Source organism: Oncorhynchus tshawytscha, linkage group LG11 (genome assembly GCF_018296145.1).
Source record: "Oncorhynchus tshawytscha isolate Ot180627B linkage group LG11, Otsh_v2.0, whole genome shotgun sequence".
Taxonomy (NCBI): Eukaryota; Metazoa; Chordata; class Actinopteri; order Salmoniformes; family Salmonidae; genus Oncorhynchus; species Oncorhynchus tshawytscha.
Genome location: NC_056439.1, coordinates 2,398,240 through 2,416,702, shown reverse-complemented (window position 1 = coordinate 2,416,702; position 18,463 = coordinate 2,398,240). Strand labels below are relative to the sequence as shown.

Genomic DNA, 18,463 nt, shown 5'->3' with positions numbered 1-18,463 from the left:
GCCTCATAATGAGGCCATTGATCTCCTTGTATATGAGAACTACATGTATTGAACTGAAGCAACACATTCAATGTTTTTTAAAATCCGACGCGTTTCGGCTGCATGGCCTTTTGTCAGGGAGTACAAAGAAAATAATACAATGTCCTCTTTTGAACAGCTTTTCCAATTAGCCCTAATTGGAAGAGGGAGTGGTTAGAAAATGTATTGGACAACACCTAGTAAGCAATACTATACACATTAAAAAGTGAAATACTGTAGCTAAGTTATCATAAAAATACAACTCCAAGCTAGAAGTATCAGAACACTTATTAGAAAGGTAGTTTTTTTTTTTATTACTTTGATTCTATTAAACATGCCATACAAATAAAGGCATTTTAATTAATTATATGAAGAGTGCCTTGGTCCTCCTTTCTTTTTTATAACCAATTCACCCCTTTTACCAAAGAGCACCTTCTGTCTACCAAAATGTACTATTGTGTACCTTAGTCGCGCTTCCCTTCCTCCTCTTTCTTCATTCAATGTTTATTTGATTGAAATCTAATCTTGATTGTTCTGATTGGGGTCATGTCTCATCTTTGTAGACTGTGTTTTGACATGTGTGTCGTTGTGAGAAACTGTTAGCCTATGTTATTATGTTCATACTAATTGTTGTATCCAGACCTGGCATGTCCCCACAAGCTAGATGTGGAATCACAGCTGAGAGTGTGACTAATATGGATCAACACGGTCTGTGTTGACCGTCAAACAGAAACTTCTGAGGCCGTATCATCAAGACCCAGGAATGCATGCGGAGGTCTTATCACGTAGAGTTTACACCCTTCTCCTGTGTGTCACGGGGCCATTTGCACAGTGCTGGGGAAACCTTGTTCTCTCGGTTTATTCACTTTATCCCTCCCTCATTGTCCTTGAAAGGACATCCCTCTTTTCATGTTTTCCCTCCCACCCTCTCTCTCCCTCCCTCTCTCTCCCTCTCCCTCTCCCCACCCTCTCCCTCCCCCACCCTCTCCCTCCCCCACACCTCCCTCCCCCACACTCTCCCTCCCCCACCCTCTCCCTCCCCCCACTCTCCCTCCCCCACCCTCTCCCTCCCCCACACTCTCCCTCCCCCACACCCTCCCCACACTCCCTCCCCCACACTCTCCCTCCCTCCCACACTCTCCCTCCCTCCCACACTCTCCCTCCCTCCCCCCCCACTCTCCCTCCCTCCCCCACTCTCCCTCCCTCCCCCACTCTCCCTCCCTCCCCCCCACTCTCCCTCCCTCCCTCCCCCCCTCCCTCCCCCTCCCTCCCTCCCTCCCACACTCTCCCTCCCTCCCTCCCACACTCTCCCTCCCTCCCTCCCACACTCTCCCTCCCTCCCTCCCACACTCTCCCTCCCTCCCTCCCACACTCTCCCTCCCTCCCTCCCACACTCTCCCTCCCTCCCTCCCACACTCTCCCTCCCTCCCTCCCCACACTCTCCCTCCCTCCCTCCCCACACTCTCCCTCCCTCCCTCCCCACACTCTCCCTCCCTCCCTCCCCCCACACTCTCCCTCCCTCCCTCCCCACACTCTCCCTCCCTCCCTCCCCACACTCTCCCTCCCTCCCTCCCCACCTCTCCCTCCCTCCCTCCCCACCACTCTCCCTCCCCCCCCCCCCCTCCCCCCCCCCCCTCCCCTCCCTCCCTCCAGGTCTGTTCAAATGCCTCCCCAGCAAGAAAAACACCCTCTGTTCCCACCACATTCCTCTCCCCCATATTCCCCACCCTCTCCCTCCCTCCAGGTCTGTTCAAATGCAGGCGGCAGCAAGAAAAACACCTCTGTTCTGCAAACTGGCCTCGTCTGAGTTTCCCGCTAACGTTGTCTAGCCTCGTATATGTAACCATCTTGTTATTTTGCACTGTGCAGCTTTCTCATAGCCTTGTAATAGACCATGTTTGTTTATCTCCCGGGGCTAGCGGGCTAGCCTTTTACCTTCCGTTGGCATCACCTGTCTGTTGGCATCCTCGCTTAGTCAGTCAGCCAACCTGGTTTTGTCGGTTTGTTTTGTGTTGTGAAGACTGCGTTCTGGGAAAGGTGACCATTATGGGAAGGAGACAACGCTCAGCAGTCGCAGTAGAAAAACAACATGGTCTCCCCAATTGAAAGATAACTGTGGGGAAGAGCAATACAGGGTACTTTTCCAACATTTTAACGCCAAGGATCAAAGGATTCAGGAAGGAAGTGTAATGCAAAAATAGAGCACTTGATCAAACCCTTGGTCTTCAAAACAGCCCCTAACAGGCCCTCGAGGAAGAATGCCTAATCTTCCTCTGAGACGCAGAGAGATACCTCTTAATATTTGTTCAACACAGGCAGATAAATAGTCACCTTAGCCTCCACTTCCAGGGGTCCTTCCCTCCTTGACTCTGAAGTAGGCTGTAATCACCCGAGAGCAGGAGAGAAAGCTTCTACGTTCTTGGAACCCGAATGTCAGAACCCTGGGCTTGTTTTGCTTGGGAATCCATCACCCTGGTAACAGACTTGCTGTGTGTTGAGTACTTTGACTCAGGACTGTGTTTTGATGTGATGCAGTCAAAAATATGTATACAATATAATACTGATCTCATTCAATGCATTCATGACCCCAGCCTTGTACTATGTTGACAGCTGAACGAACAAGATGCCAAGAAACTCCACTGTATTTTACCCACTATTTATTTGACAGTTTACTGTTGTTGACAGTCACTGTTAGTTGGTGATCAACTTGCTCAGTCGTAGCAGAAGCTTTCATCTCATTATATCCTGCTTTGAACCATTACTAAGGGCCCCCCCCTCTCCTCCTCTTCCCACAATATAACTGTTATGAAGCTGAGCAAATGGAGGCCTGACTGCAGTTAGATAAATAGCTTGTGACATTGGCGAGAAAAGGTTACGTCCCAAAGTTAATGAAGCGTCCCTGTTTATCACAGGAGAGCAAGGGAGATGGATGGAGAGTGGTACTGAGATGGGAGAGTGAGAGAGAGCGAGACTGCAGTTACACCCAACTCACTCACCTCAATAAAACCCCTGCCCCCGCCTTGCCTTGACGGTCGCTAGACGCTCACCACTTTATCAGCTTCAGTCAGGAGGTCACGTGTTTTACACCCTCCGCGACACATCCCGGCATGGATCATAACGCCCCCGGAACAGACTGGTTCCTCCGGTTTACCATCCCACCCCAAAAAATCTAATTAAATTCGAGGGATAATTACGTTTAGCGGGATAATGGCTATGGAGGCCGTTACAAATTGAATAGAATAGATTGGAAAGATTTCTTTAATCACTGTACTGTAATCAATAGCTAATCTAGCTTTGCAAATTAGGAATAATGGGTCCCTTTTTTGTGAAGGCTTTGTCACCACCTGTACTCCAGACTTGGGTTCAAATACTATTTGAACTCTTTCAAATACTTAGCGCTTGCTCGAGTCTGCCTAGCGTGTCAGATGGTCGGATTTTGCACGTTTCCAGCTAATGTGTTGGTTAGATTGCACCAGCAAAGGCCAGAAAAAGTATTTGAACCCCAGGACTTCCATCTTCTTGGAACAACAGAAGGAAATGGCTCCTCATTCAACTGTAGATGAGTATAAATCAATTCCCTTAGACGGAGGAAAGGTCAATATAATACATTTCATCCCTCCTGTGCTGCAGTTACATGTGGATTGACTTGACTAAAGGTTTTTAGGAAAGGTCAGAACCATTTAAATTCACTTTGTTATACCTTCTGAATGGAACGTGATCTCAGCCTGATGTCCTGTCTTCAACTAGACTTTCATCCAATCATCGGAGGGTCAATCTCAAACTTGAGTGAAATTATTTTCTTACATATTTTCTTACATTACTTCAAAACTCTTAAGATATATATATATATATATATATATATATATACACTCTGCTCCAAAAAATAAAGGGAACACTAAAATAACACATCCTAGATCTGAATGAATGAAATATTCTTATTAAATACTTTTTTCTTTACAAAGTTGAATGTGCTGACAACAAAATCACACAAATTATCGATGGAAATCAAATGTATCAACATATGGAGGTCTGGATTTGGAGTCACTCAAAATTAAAGTGGAAAACCACACTACAGGCTGATCCAACTTTGATGTAATGTCCTTAAAACAAGTCAAAATGAGGCTCAGTAGTGTGTGTGGCCTCCACGTGCCTTTATGACCTCCCTACAACGCCTGGGCATACTCCTGATGAGGTGGCGACAACTCCTGGACAGTCTGTGGTGCAATGTGGCGTTGGTGGATGGAGCGAGACATGATGTCCCAGATGTGCTCAATTGGATTCAGGTCTGGGGAACGGGCGGGCCAGTCCATAGCATCAATGCCTTCCTCTTGCAGGAACTGCTGACACACTCCAGCCACATGAGGTCTAGCATTGTCTTGCATTAGAAGGAACCCAGGGCCAACCGCACCAGCATATGGTCTCACAAGGGGTCTGAGGATCTCATCTCGGTACCTAATGGCAGTCAGGCTACCTCTGGCGAGCACATGGAGGGCTGTGCGGCACCCCAAAGAAATGCCACCCCACCCCACACCATGACTGACCCACCGCCAAATCGGTCATGCTGGAGGATGTTGCAGGCAGCAGAACGTTCTCCACGGCGGTTCCAGACTCTGTCACATGTGCTCAGTGTGAACCTGCTTTCATCTGTGAAGAGCACAGGGCAACCGGTGGCGAATTTGCCAATCTTGGTGTTCTCTGGCAAATGCCAAACGTCCTGCACGGTGTTGGGCTGTAAGCACAACCCCCACCTGTGGACGTCGGGCCCTCATACCACCCTCATGGAGTCTGTTTCTGACCGTTTGAGCAGACACGTGCACATTTGTGGCCTGCTGGAGGTCATTTTGAAGGGCTCTGGCAGTGCTCCTTGATTTCACAGAAGTGTGATTGACTTGGCATTACATTGTGTTGTTTAAGTGTTCCCTTTATTTTTTTTAGCAGTGTATGTATATGAGACTGAGGTGATGTTTTGGAGTTTTTTTTAAAGAGCAGAGGTATGTCAAACTTGTTTGAAATGGATTTATATAATTACATGGGAAGGGAGGGGAACTTCACCACGTCCACCACCAATGTGTGGCGCCCATCTATCTGAATATGTCATAGTATGCAGTATGAGGTGTGTTTTCTGTTTGTCATTGTGAAGTATCTAGACTGAGATATCTTCTCTCTCTCTGCAGTGTCTGAGGACGTTGGTGGGCCACACGGGGGGCGTGTGGTCGTCCCAGATGAGGGACAACATCATCATCAGCGGCTCCACCGACCGGACGCTGAAGGTCTGGAACGCGGAGACGGGCGACTGTATCCACACCCTGTACGGGCATACCTCAACGGTGCGCTGTATGCACCTGCACGAGAAAACGTATGTACTGACTGACTGTTTACCCAACAGGTTGTGAGCTTTCAAATGGACCAGTCGTTGAGAAACATACATGCTGTTTTGATACCAGGAATAGAATAGAGTATTACAAGTATACTGTACCCAGGCAGTAAAAAACACATCAGCCTCAACACCACAACATGCCAATGTGCCTCATGAAGTGTACTTAGGGTCTCATAGGGACTGAATAGAACCCTGAATAGAACCAAAGTGGCCGTCTAAGTGATCCGCCTGCCACTCCTCTCTAGTGCTCTTCCTGCCTCGGGGCTGATGAGGTTTTGTGTAACATTTAGATTACTCACTCAGAGGAAGTGAAGGGCCTCTGGCGGCTGCAGGGCTTGACAGTGGAAGAACGGTGATTTCCATCTTTGTCAGTGCTGGATGCCGGAAGCCGTTTTGTAACTCGTGGAGTAGGCCTTCCAATTCTTTATGAACCTGTTTTTCCGCTTTCTGTGCTGGAGGGGTTGCAGGTTGCAGGTTTAGGAGGGGTTGCAGGTGTAGGAGGGGTTGCAGGTGTAGGAGGGGTTGCAGGTGTAGGAGGGGTTGCAGGTGTAGGAGGGGTTGCAGGTGTAGGAGGGGTTGCAGGTGTAGGAGGTTGCAGGTGTAGGAGGGGTTGCAGGTTGCAGGTGTAGGAGGGGTTGCAGGTGTAGGAGGGGTTGCAGGTTTAGGAGGGGTTGCAGGTGTAGGAGGGTTGCAGGTGGGAGGGGTTGCAGGTGTAGGAGGGGTTGCAGGTGTAGGAGGGGTTGCAGGTGTAGGAGGGGTTGCAGGTGTAGGAGGGGTTGCAGGTGTAGGAGGGGTTGCAGGTGTAGGAGGGGTTGCAGGTGTAGGAGGGGTTGCAGGTGTAGGAGGGGTTGCAGGTGTAGGAGGGGTTGCAGGTGTAGGAGGGGTTGCAGGTGTAGGAGGGGTTGCAGGTGTAGGAGGGGTTGCAGGTGTAGGAGGGGTTGCAGGTGTAGGAGGGGTTGCAGGTGTTTGCAGGTGTAGGAGGGGTTGCAGGTGTAGGAGGGGTTGCAGGTGTAGGTTGCAGGTGTAGGAGGGGTTGCAGGTGTAGGAGGGGTTGCAGGTGTAGGAGGGGTTGCAGGTGTAGGAGGGGTTGCAGGTGTAGGAGGGGTTGCAGGTGTAGGAGGGGTTGCAGGTGTAGGAGGGGTTGCAGGTGTAGGAGGGGTTGCAGGTGTAGGAGGGGTTGCAGGTGTAGGAGGGGTGGGTATTGTGTCCTGGAGATTTTGTGTATGTTCAAGTTACCAGCATGACGATGGCGAAACTCGAATATGGTCTTGAGAATGAGAAGACTACAATCTTATTTATGTATTTCCTGTTTTGCTTTCATCAACTGTCATCATGGGAATGAGGGCTAGAGGTCAACCTATTGAATTTACTGCCAGTAAATCACGACCATGAAGGATACGTGTCTGCAAGGCCCTGGAAAAAACACTAAGTTTGTCAAGATTCTCATCAAAGCTGTCATTAACTCTAGTAAACATGAAAGAAATTGCCTTGATCCTATATGAATCCAATCTAACCAATAACAACTCTCAGCGTGTAATTCTCAGACATTGAGCCAGCCAGGCTGCCAGCCAGCTAGCTTTAATAAAGTCCCGCAAGAATAGACTAGTGTTTTGAATGTCTCGTCAATCCGTCTCCTCTTTCTTCTCCCAGGGTGGTGAGTGGTTCTCGCGACGCCACGCTGCGCGTGTGGAACGTGGAGACGGGCCAGTGTTTACACGTCCTCATGGGCCACGTGGCGGCGGTGCGCTGCGTCCAGTACGATGGCCGCAGGGTGGTCAGCGGGGCCTACGACTTCATGGTCAAGGTCTGGGACCCCGAGACTGAGACCTGCCTCCACACGCTGCAGGGCCACACCAACAGAGTCTACTCACTACAGGTCTGTGTACACGCGCTGTCTCGTATTTATTTACATTTGAGTCATTTAGCAGACGCTCGTATCCAGAGACTTACAGGAGCAATTAGGGTTACGTGCCTTGCTCAAGGGCACATCGGCATATTTTTCACCTAGTCGACTCAGGGATTTGAACCAGCAACCTTTCAGTTATTTGCCCAACGCTCTTAACCGCTAGGCTACCTGCCGCACACACTCACTTACACTCATACACACCACAGAGTCCATCATTTCATCTGAATTCGTCTGAAGACTTGTATAGTGACTTAGTCTATTGGATTTGAATCTACAGTCCTTTAAGTGAACTGTGCATTTAAACTGTGCAAAAATCAAGCCCTTCTCATCAAAGAGCGCCCCGCCCCAACTCAAACATCACTATTTTTACATTCCTTTTATGTCCCACTATTTGGCAGCCCTCTAGGAATGAAACACGAAACGAATCAATTTAACACGCCGTCATAGAAGTCCTCTACTCAAATCAAATCCCTTCATATATCCACTGTACAGTTCGGTGTAAATGATGATAATCTCTTTTGAAAGTGTACAACTGGGTCTCATCTGGTTCCTACAGTGCCTAAATCGTCCATAAAACAAGAACGATAGAGCTCGGAGTACTTAGAGAACCCAGAGCCCTTTAAAATAGTGTTTGCAGTTGGTGCTTTGAACCGCCATTCCACAATATAATAAGGTGGTTGCCATGTGAACCACACTGGTTGGGAAAGAGCCACAACAAAATAGTCCCACTGTCTGTTGTATCCAAGGCAGCCGAGCAGCAGTACAATGTGTTTTTCTCAACTCCTTCTCTTTCTACGTTGCAGTAACATTATATAAACAGAACATTGGTGTGAGTCTGGGTCACACACACACAGCAGTAGTAGTGTTAGAAGGTTAATGGATTCCTCTGCCTCGTGTCCTCGAAGATGTCCTCTCCCTTTACATCTCTCGCTCTGTGATGACGGAGCAGTTTAGAGCCACAACTATCACCTTCAGAGAGAGAGGTTGCATCCCAAATGGCTCCCTTTTCCCTTCATAGTGCACTGCTTTAGACCAGGCTCAAAGGTAGTTCATCTGAATAGGGAATAGGAGAGAGAGGTTTACTGTTCAGATGGACAGATGCCCTCCACTCTATATACTCTGTGACACGGACTTTGAAAAAGCTGTGCATATCTGTACAATTAATTAGATCTAATGAATTAATGCTATATTAAATGAATGCTAATGAATTTAATTCATTATATCTAATGGAATATTATCTAGAAAAGCTTTATTTGACTCCGATTCAATGGATGCATCAGACACATCTGATCTGAATTTCAATGTGCAATTAATTATTTTACACAACATTTTATTGTAACGTGTAACTGGATCCTCCTCTTTCCTCCTCTGTTTGGTTTGCTCTTTGGGTTCTGTCCCAGGGTCTCTGTCCCAGTCTCTCTGATAACTGCTGATGGAAAAAGGGCTTCATGAATACATTCTATTGATTGATTCCATGCTAGAATAGAAATGACTGGAATCTGTTGGTGTCAAACGGAATGAATTTCAATAACTGGATCATCCTTCCACCCCTCCAGTTTGATGGGATCCACGTGGTGAGTGGTAGCCTGGACACGTCTATCCGGGTGTGGGATGTGGAGACGGGTAACTGCATCCACACTCTGACGGGTCACCAGTCCCTCACCAGCGGCATGGAGCTCAAAGACAACATCCTGGTCTCGGGCAACGCCGACTCCACCGTCAAGATCTGGGACATCAAGACGGGACAGTGCCTGCAGACGTTGCAAGGTGAGTCTTCGTCCTTCCCACACACACACGTAGTGCCTGCAGACGTTGCAAGGTGAGTCTTCGTCCTTCCCACACACACACACGTAGTGCCTGCAGACGTTGCAAGGTGAGTCTTCGTCCTTCCCACACACACACACGTAGTGCCTGCAGACGTTGCAAGGTGAGTCTTCATCCTTCCCACACACACACACGTAGTGCCTGCAGACGTTGCAAGGTGAGTCTTCGTCCTTCCCACACACACACACGTAGTGCCTGCAGACGTTGCAAGGTGAGTCTTCGTCCTTCCCACACACACACACGTAGTGCCTGCAGACGTTGCAAGGTGAGTCTTCGTCCTTCCCACACACACACACGTAGTGCCTGCAGACGTTGCAAGGTGAGTCTTCGTCCTTCCCACACACACACACGTAGTGCCTGCAGACGTTGCAAGGTGAGTCTTCGTCCTTCCCACACACACACACGTAGTGCCTGCAGACGTTGCAAGGTGAGTCTTCGTCCTTCCCACAGACACACATAGTGCCTGCAGACGTTGCAAGGTGAGTCTGTCGCCGGGTCGTCAACGCCCTCGTTGGAACAGGGTTGTATTCATTAAGGAACAATGAAGTAAAACGCTTTGCAATGGAACGTCTGCCATTGCAAAGTGTTTTACTTCGTTGTTCCTTAATGAATACAACCCTGTTCCAACGAGGGCGTTGACGACCCGGCGACAGACACGCCTTGCAACGTCTGCAGGCACAAGTTCAGTTAGTTCCTCCCTGTTTCAGCCCGTTTTCTTCTGTTTGGTGGTTTGTAAATACAACCATGTTTGATTGATTTGATATGACTTATATAGTGCGTTCTTGACTCTCAAAATGCTTTACATAGTATGGAGACGTTTGAAGGAAACTCCCTTCAAACTCCCATCTACCACAGACAACTCTACAACCTCCTCCTTTTATCTGTAAGTGGGGAAAATGTCTGGAATTGGCCAATTTTGGACCCGAGCAAAAGGCTGTTGCTCCGAGATATTCACTCAATGATGTGCTTGGCTGTGCATGGCCAAACAGAGCCAACACGTGGGCCAGCCGGCCAGCCACTCTCCAGATAGGGATCATTTCCCTGGCTCAGGATGTTAGTGTAACAGTTCTCTCAGCCATTAGCACTAAGTACTGTTACCTTGAATGGGGAGAAATGGAGAAACCCTTACTGTGCAGCTGCATTGTTTTCTGCCAATGCTAATTTCCCCCCCAAATGGCCTTATTAGTGAACTACAAACCCAACGATTCCCATGGAACTACAACTCACACGTGTCCCCTCCCCTTGGAACAAAGGGAATAGATATCGCCCTGTTTTAGAATGAGCGAGAAGAGGGGAGGATATGAGAGGAGGGGTGAAAGAAGGGGTGATGGCCCTGCATGAGGATGAGAGAGAAGAGGGGAGTATGTGAGAGAGGTGAAAGAAGGGGTGATGGCCCTGCACGAGGATGAGAGAAGGCAAGAAGAGCATTCTATGCTATCAAAAGGAACATAAAATTCGACATTCCAATTAGGATCTAGCTAAAAAAAAGTACTTGAATCAGTAATGGAACCCATTTCCTTTTATGGTTGTGAGGTCTGGGGTCCACTCACTAACCAAGAATTCACAAAATGGGACAAACACCAAATTGAGACAGCATGCAGAATTCTACAAAAATATCCTCTGTGTACAACGTAAAACACCAAATAATGCATGCAGAGCAGAATTAGGCCAATAACCGCTAATTATCAAAATCCAGAAAAGAGACGTTAAATTCTACAACCACCTAAAAGGAAGCGATTCCCAAACCTTCCATAACAAAAAGCCTTCCCCGACAGAGAAATAAATCTAGAGAAGAGCCCCTTAAGCAAGCTGGTCCTGGGGCTCTGCTCACAAACACAAACAGAGCCCCAGGACAGCAACACAATTAGACCCAACCAAATCATGAGAAAACAAAAAGAGAATTACTTGACACGTTGGAAAGACTTTACAAAAAGACTGCGGACTAGAATGGTATTTGGCCCTAAACAGAGAGTACACAGTGGCAGAATACCTGAACACTGTGACTGACCCAAAATGAAGGAAATATTTGATTTTGTACAGACTCTGTGAGCATAGCCTTGCTATTGAGAAAGGCCACTAAAGGCAGACCTGGCCACAAAATGAGGTGGAAACTGAGCTGTACTTCCTAACCTCCTGCCAAATGTATGACCATATTAGAGAGACATATTTCCCTCTGATTACACAGACCCACAAAGAATTTGAGAACAAACCCAATTTTGATAAACTCCCATATCTGTTGGGTGAAATACTACAGTGTGCCATCACAGCAGCAACATATTGCTGCAAGAAAAGGCCAACCAGTGAAGAACAAATACAACCTATATTTATTTTCCCTTTTGTAGTTGAACTATTTGCACATCTTTACAACACTGTATATAGACATGACATTTGAAATGTCTTTATTCTTTTGGAACTTTTGTGAGTTCATTTTTTGTTATCTATTTCACTTGCATATGTCTCCCATGCCAATAAAGCCCCTTACATTGAAATGTAATTGAATTGTCGGGGAGCCTGGCCCAGGTCCTGTCTTGTCGGGGAGCCTGGCCCAGGTCCTGTCTTGTCGGGGAGCCTGGCCCATGAGGGGCATGACAAGGGGGTGTGACGTTAGGCTAAGGGGGTATGGAGGGGGGTGGGGTGCAGGGATTATGTAGGTCATGTAATTGGGTCAATGGGCAATTTCTGCCATTCATTCATTAGGGCATTTAGATAAGACAATAGCCTAACAGGCAACTCACTGGCAGACACAGATGAGGTACTTAAGCTGAGAGGATAGGTAACGATGTAGACAGCTGCTTTGTTGTGGAAATTAAATGGGGGAGAGATGTGGGGGTTGGCTGGCTACATTGTCCAATCTTTGCGAGAAACGCGCAGTGCAAAATGTCTAGCCCTTTGAAAACACTAGAGACAGACGAAGGGAGGGGATGAGAGTTTACACTGCTGGCTGCCACTAGAGCTCTGTTCAAATGAGATCTGTTGGTAGGCTAATGAACACAATTCCTAGTGTACTTCATACAACGAATGATTTTGCATTCATAATGAACACATTGTGGACTGTAGTTCATCATATTAGAGATTTCTTCCTGATTAGTACTCACTGTTTAGAGTTTTGTGGAATAACTGCTAGAAGGTATTTTAATGTTTGCCAGCCACATCTTTCAAACTGTGATTCTGTGTTTGTTTTAATAGTGTAAATGTGGGGGATTTATCATCTGCATATCCTAAGGGAATATTAGTCAGTCACACAGACACACACACACACACACACACACACACACACACACACACACACACACACACACACACACACACACACAGGGGCATCTCATCGGAAGAGGAGGCCACAGACACTACAATCTGCATACCAAATGGGTGATGCTGCCACACTCGCCACACACACACACACACCACACACTCACCACTCACCACACACTCACCACACACACCGCTGTAGTGCCAGAAGGCTGCAGTCAGCAGAGCTAGTCAGCAGCTGTAGATGGTTACAGCTCTATACCCTGGGCTCCTCTCTACTAGCCCAGGATTTTCCATGGCAGACGAGGACCAGGCAGGGTGCCTTATTCCCCTGCCTTAACACTCTTCAGAAATAAACAGTATAGTGTTTACCATCTCTACCAGGTCTTCCACCAATGACCTCGCAACCAATGATCTCTTTCTATCACGCCTTTTCTCTTTGTTGGTTTCCTTTTCTCCCCTCACTCGTTGAGTCCATCTAACTCTCTGCCTCTCTCTACGTTTTTGAAGGGATTTTGTCAACTGGGCCCTTCATCTACTTTCTGAGAGTCGGATGAACTCATTGGTGCCATTTTTATGTCTCTGTGTCCAGTATGAAGGAAGTTAGAGGTAGTTTCGCCACCCAATGCTAACTAGCGTTAGCGCAATTGAGGCAAGTCACATCGACTTCAATTAATTGTGCTAACGCTAGTTAGCAACTTCAGAGACACAAAAATGGTATCGGAGTTCATCTGACTCTGGGGAAGTAGACGTTAAAGGGACACTACAGTGAAAATGAGAAACTAGCTATTTATCTCTTTCACACATTCGCTCACTCTTCTCCCCCTCCTCTCTCTCTCTCCCCCTCTCCACCACCAGGTCCCCACAAGCACCAGAGCGCCGTGACGTGCCTGCAGTTCAACAAGAACTTTGTCATCACCAGCTCGGACGACGGCACGGTGAAGCTGTGGGACCTGAAGACGGGCGAGTTCATCCGTAACCTGGTGACGCTGGAGAGCGGCGGCAGCGGCGGGGTGGTGTGGCGTATCCGCGCCTCCAACACCAAGCTGGTGTGTGCCGTGGGAAGCCGCAACGGCACCGAGGAGACAAAACTACTGGTGCTAGACTTTGACGTGGACATGAAGTGAGAGGAGAGGAGGGGAAGTGGTCGAGACGGGGAGAAGTGAGGGGAGGGTTAAAGGGAGACGAGGATGAGATGGCTCAACATTGAGGGTGAACGTGCCCTAAACTCTTCACTCCCACACTCAGAAACAGCCCCGCCCCGCCCCCTACCCTCAACCCCCTCCCTTGCCTCTCCCCTCCCCCTTCGGTGGCCGTTTCTGACAAAGCCACAGTCGCCAACCTCGCCAGCCAGCACCCGTGCTTGTTACCCCTCCCACCTTAAGGGGGTGGGGTCCGAATCAGAAGGGGTGGAAGTGGGTGTGGCTTGGAACAGGGGTGTGGCTTGCCCGCACCTCTGCGGTAGACTGGGAGGAAGAGGGGGAGGAACAGACTCGTCCAATAAAGGAGGAAGAGAAGAAAGACAGGAACTCTTGAAGAAATAACTCTGCGGCTTTAGAGGCAGCTTCTTCGCAAAACAGAGACTTGTTCACTCAAGCCTGACTCAAGCATTTGTTCAGAAGTATAAAGATATATCATTTTTTATCCCCCACATAAAGCGCCAACCGACTATTTAATAGAAGAACAACACTGTATACAGTACACAAGGCAAAGACACAGGGAAACATAAATTCTCATCTGATGAAATTAAGTGTATTGGAAAAAGGGTTTTCTTAGAACACACAATATTAGCTAAGTAAGGTGGTTCTTGTCGTCGGGGAGAGAATGAGAGAAACGACATGCCAAGAATCTGATTGGTCCCCAAACCAGGTATGAGCCTATAACATCAGGCCCTATATCCTGTTCTCTGTTTGTTCCAGTCTTATTGTTCTTCAGTCTTTTAGTTCCAGGGTTTGATTTCTTCAAAAAACACATAGGAGCACACGTACAACTGTGAATTTGCTTTCCTTTTGTAGCTATGTTCTTTCAATCAGTTCAAAGACGAGGATTTTTGTTGTTCGTTTGTTTTTTGGTTGCCTGTTGTTGCCAACAGCAACAAGTCCCAGTATTAACCTGATCCACTCACTTCTTTGCTTTTGTTAACTCACCATGTTTTATTTTCTGTTTGGGTTGTTCTTTACATTCTTATTTTCTACTTCATAGCTGAAGTCTGGAGACGTTAAGTCTCCAGATTTAGACACGATGCTGTCCTGTGTTTTTCAACGAGTCTGGCTGGGTTGGTTCCTCAATGCTGGTTCTTACGTGGGGTTGGGGGGGTTGGGGTTCTCTTCTCGGAGCGCTTCGTGTGGAATAGCGTCCTCCCTCTCTCCCAGTACTGTTTTCCCAGTGGGTAAACTGTATTTATGCTGCTAGATAAAACTGAAATAAAGATGGAACTTTTACTCGCTGTGACGTTTTAGTCCCAGACTAAATTCCAAAATGGACTCTTCTAATGTTTTAAACAGACGACACACAAAAGAGAGAGAGAGAGAAACATGACAATAACAACCGTGGTTTTGTTTCTGCCACTGAAACTTTGAGCCAAACATGCCTCAGCCAGGCTGAGAGGAGAGAGAGTTGGACAAAGACAGGTCTGCCTGCATAGGCTAAACGATAGGGGGTGTGTGTGGGTGTGTGTGTGTGTGTGTGTGTTTTTGGGCAAATTGTTAACACATTCCTTGGGACAAAGCGCTTTCAGCCTGTTTTGTGGGGAACTGTCTAGATGCTGTGTGGACTGGCAAAGAGAAAAAAGAAAATAGCAAATTTGTTTGGTTTGTTTTTTTAGTTTTTTTTAGAGTGAATGAAAGAAAACTGTCCATCCATATGTGATTTGTTTCCATTCAAATGTTTGAAGCAACATTGTTGAATGGGTGCAAACTGACAACTACAGTAGAAGGCGGGACGGTCTTAGTGTTATAAATATGACATTACACGTTACAGTCGAACTGTTAAGCGCTAGCTAGCTCGCGTAGCAGTTAGCAGTCTAATGGTTTGTGAATGGAAAAAGTACCTACAGGCAACCTGGCTTCAAGTGAACAGAACAGAACATTGCAGCCAAAACGATTAGTTAAACTCAATCTCCCAAGAAAGGAGTCACACACAACTCAAGCAGAACTGTGAAAGTGGTTTAACACTGTATATTAAAAAAAAAAAAAAATCTTGTTCTTTCTCCTCTCTCGTTTTATTTTTTAATCTGTTTTAATTTATGATCTGGTTTGAGAAATCAGATGCCGCAGGTGTTTTTATTTTTTCAGTTCATTCATGTAACTGCCTGGCTAAAAGAATACAGACAGAGAAAAAAAAAACCTGAAAGGGATTGTGTATTTGTTTGATTCAACTTAGAATTTTTATTTTCTTATAACTTAAGTGCAATAAAATGTGCGTTTTTTTTTTTTTTTTTTTTTTTCATTTCAAGCATTTCAGTTGTCTGTTTTTCACTGTGTTATGTGTTCAATAAAACCTCTTCGGTTTATTACATTACTGAGGGGAATACTTTCAAATACTTTGTCTTTGGCGCACGTTCCAACACACACACATTCGCATCGCAAATTAAACCCGGTAACCACGATAACATGTAAGAGATCAAGTTTGAGAACACTAGCATGTTGAACAAATGAGGTTCACGGAACTGCAGTCACGGTTAAGTAGCGTGCTGGTGCTTGGTTCTTCTCCGCGCCAGTGTTCCTTGTGGTGTCGGAAGTCTCCATAGTATTTAATTTACCGTGACGACAGAAGTGCCTAACCGCACCTATATCACTAGTTTCATTCTGTATCCAGTTTTGCTATCTAGCACTTGACCTCCACATTAGAACCTGTTAGCATATAAAACTAATGTATTCCTATGGGAACATGGACTACCTCCTCTCAACTGCACTGTGTTCCACTATGGGCATCTAATATGCGCCTGCACTGTTGAAATCCAGAGTGGTTCGTATGTTCAGGCAACTTCCAGTTTTAAGGCTGTGGTTTCTCATCTGCATGTTGGCTAGTAATCTCCTTTTCTTGTTCAGGCAACTTCCAGTTTTAAGGCTGTGGTTTCTCATCTGCATGTTGGCTAGTAATCTCCTTTTCTTGTTCAGGCTGCAGTATAAAAGGCTCTAAAAAGATATATTTTATTTTTAACTAGGCAAGTCAGTTAAGAACAAATTCCTATTTTACAATGATGGCCTATGAAGGCAAGAAGACTGCAGTCTGAGACTGCAGTCGTTGTGATGCATACAGACTGTGGTTGTAGTTGCGATTTCTTTTTTCTTTAAAGAATGATGATTTGGGGACAGGGGGGGAAGATAGATGTACTCTTATATGCCTGAGTGCAATTTAGTAAGATTTGGTGATATTTCCTGATATGAATCTCGAAAGGTTTTTGTAATGTTTGGGCTTCAAAGTTTCATACCTGTAAAGACAAGACAACACTATTTATATTTATAAGACCGGCAACAGCACTGGAACAAGTTTCATACATTCTACACTCATTTTACTGACAGGATATATAGTTAAAGGTAACGAGCAACGAAAAGTCATTCTGAAAAGGCTCCCTGCAGGTACATTTCAACCAATGGAAGTTGAGGCCGACAGGTTTCTGAATGGATAGCAAAGATACAGTAGCTTCATTACAAGACACTGATGTATATCCACAGCCACTCTTAAAGCACTTCATTTTGGGACGTGATGAATCGTCTCTATTCCTTCAAGTTATTAGCTATTAATCTACCTTCTACCCCCCCCTTCTCCTACCCCCCAGGCAGGATTCATTTCTCTGCCTTGTAATTCACTCTGCATATATGCATTGCAGCCAGTGCCCATTGATGGATGTATCCTATTCCCATCCACTCACACAAAACCTAGCCTGGTATGCTAGCCAGGGGTGGTAAAATAAACAGGAGAGATCAATAGCACCCTATTCCCATCCACTCACACAAAACCTAGCCTGGCGTGCTAACCAGGGGTGGTAAAATAAACAGGAGAGATCAATAGCACCCTATTCCCTTTATAGTGCACTACTTTTGACCAGGGCTCGTGGGTCTCTGCAGGGAATGGGGTGCATTTGGGATACGTCGCTAGACCCAGCTAGGGGTGATAAAATAAGAGATGGGGCTGGAAAGGTTTGATGGGAAGGTAAGGGGGAGGGGTGCTACTCTTTTTACAGCGATATAGATTGGTTTTGATGGGGGGGATGAGGTCTTGTGTTTGGAGGGTGGAGGAGGGGGGAAAAGATGAAGTGTTTAATGTATAGGAGTTGGGATGGAGGGGTTGGAAGGAGGATCCCTGCTCCCTCTCCTCCCTCTCGTCCCTTTGTTCAGTAATCCTGCCCTGCAGGGATAGTTCTATCACTAGTGTACTAGTGCTAGGAGATGCTCAAAACCAGGGCCTGTAAACTGGCCAGTGCTAGGCTAGGCTAACTCTATGCTACACAGCTCCGTAGCTAGCCTCCATCTAAGGGGCCCTGCTATACTCATTTTACCTAGGCAGGGGAGACCCCAGTGGGGGGTTGGGTATCATTCCTTCGTGGGGAAAGTGCTAACTAGCAGAGCTCCATAAAGGGAACATGATGTAGTTCCTCAGAGCCATTTGAGATGGGAATAAATAGAGAACCATACAGCCCTGATTCCTTTGGGAGCTGATGTGCTAGTCATTCATCTTGTCACTTAGGGTGGCCCTATGGAGACTAGTTGTGAATGGACACACACACTGAAGCTGATGTGCTAGTCGTTCTTCTTGTCACCTAGGGTGGCCCTATGGAGACTAGTTGTGAATGAACACGACACACCCACTGAGGTTGACATGAGGGTAATCGCCACCCAACACTCCCTTGTTGCTGGGAAACCAGAGGTGTGTGTTTGACTTTCCTGACCTTACCCTCTTTTTGCCCTGGCAAGGTTGGACTCTAACAAGATATTGAAAACCCCATTGTGATGCTAGGTAGGTTTGTCATTTCTCTAATTGGCCTTTTAGAATGAGTTTCTGACTTCTTGGGTTCAGGAAAGACAAGATGGAGGGTCACATCACATCTGATAGAGCACCGCACAATGAGACGAGTCACAAGGCGGGCC

At 46.7% G+C, this 18,463-nt stretch overlaps 1 protein-coding gene across 8 annotated transcripts in view; it reads left to right on the top strand.

The window, feature by feature from the left end:
- LOC112262381 (F-box/WD repeat-containing protein 7) overlaps positions 1 to 15,893 on the top strand; it is a 199,343-nt gene extending 183,450 nt beyond the window's left edge. For all 8 annotated transcript variants that reach the window (XM_042329682.1, XM_042329683.1, XM_042329681.1 and 5 more), the window contains 4 exons: positions 5,193 to 5,374; positions 7,046 to 7,271; positions 8,858 to 9,068; positions 13,233 to 15,893. In XM_042329682.1, coding sequence (XP_042185616.1) covers positions 5,193 to 5,374; positions 7,046 to 7,271; positions 8,858 to 9,068; positions 13,233 to 13,501 — 888 coding nt within the window. In that variant the 3' untranslated portion in view covers positions 13,502 to 15,893. The remainder of the gene's footprint in view (positions 1 to 5,192; positions 5,375 to 7,045; positions 7,272 to 8,857; positions 9,069 to 13,232) is intronic.
- The last annotated feature ends 2,570 nt before the right edge of the window (positions 15,894 to 18,463 follow it).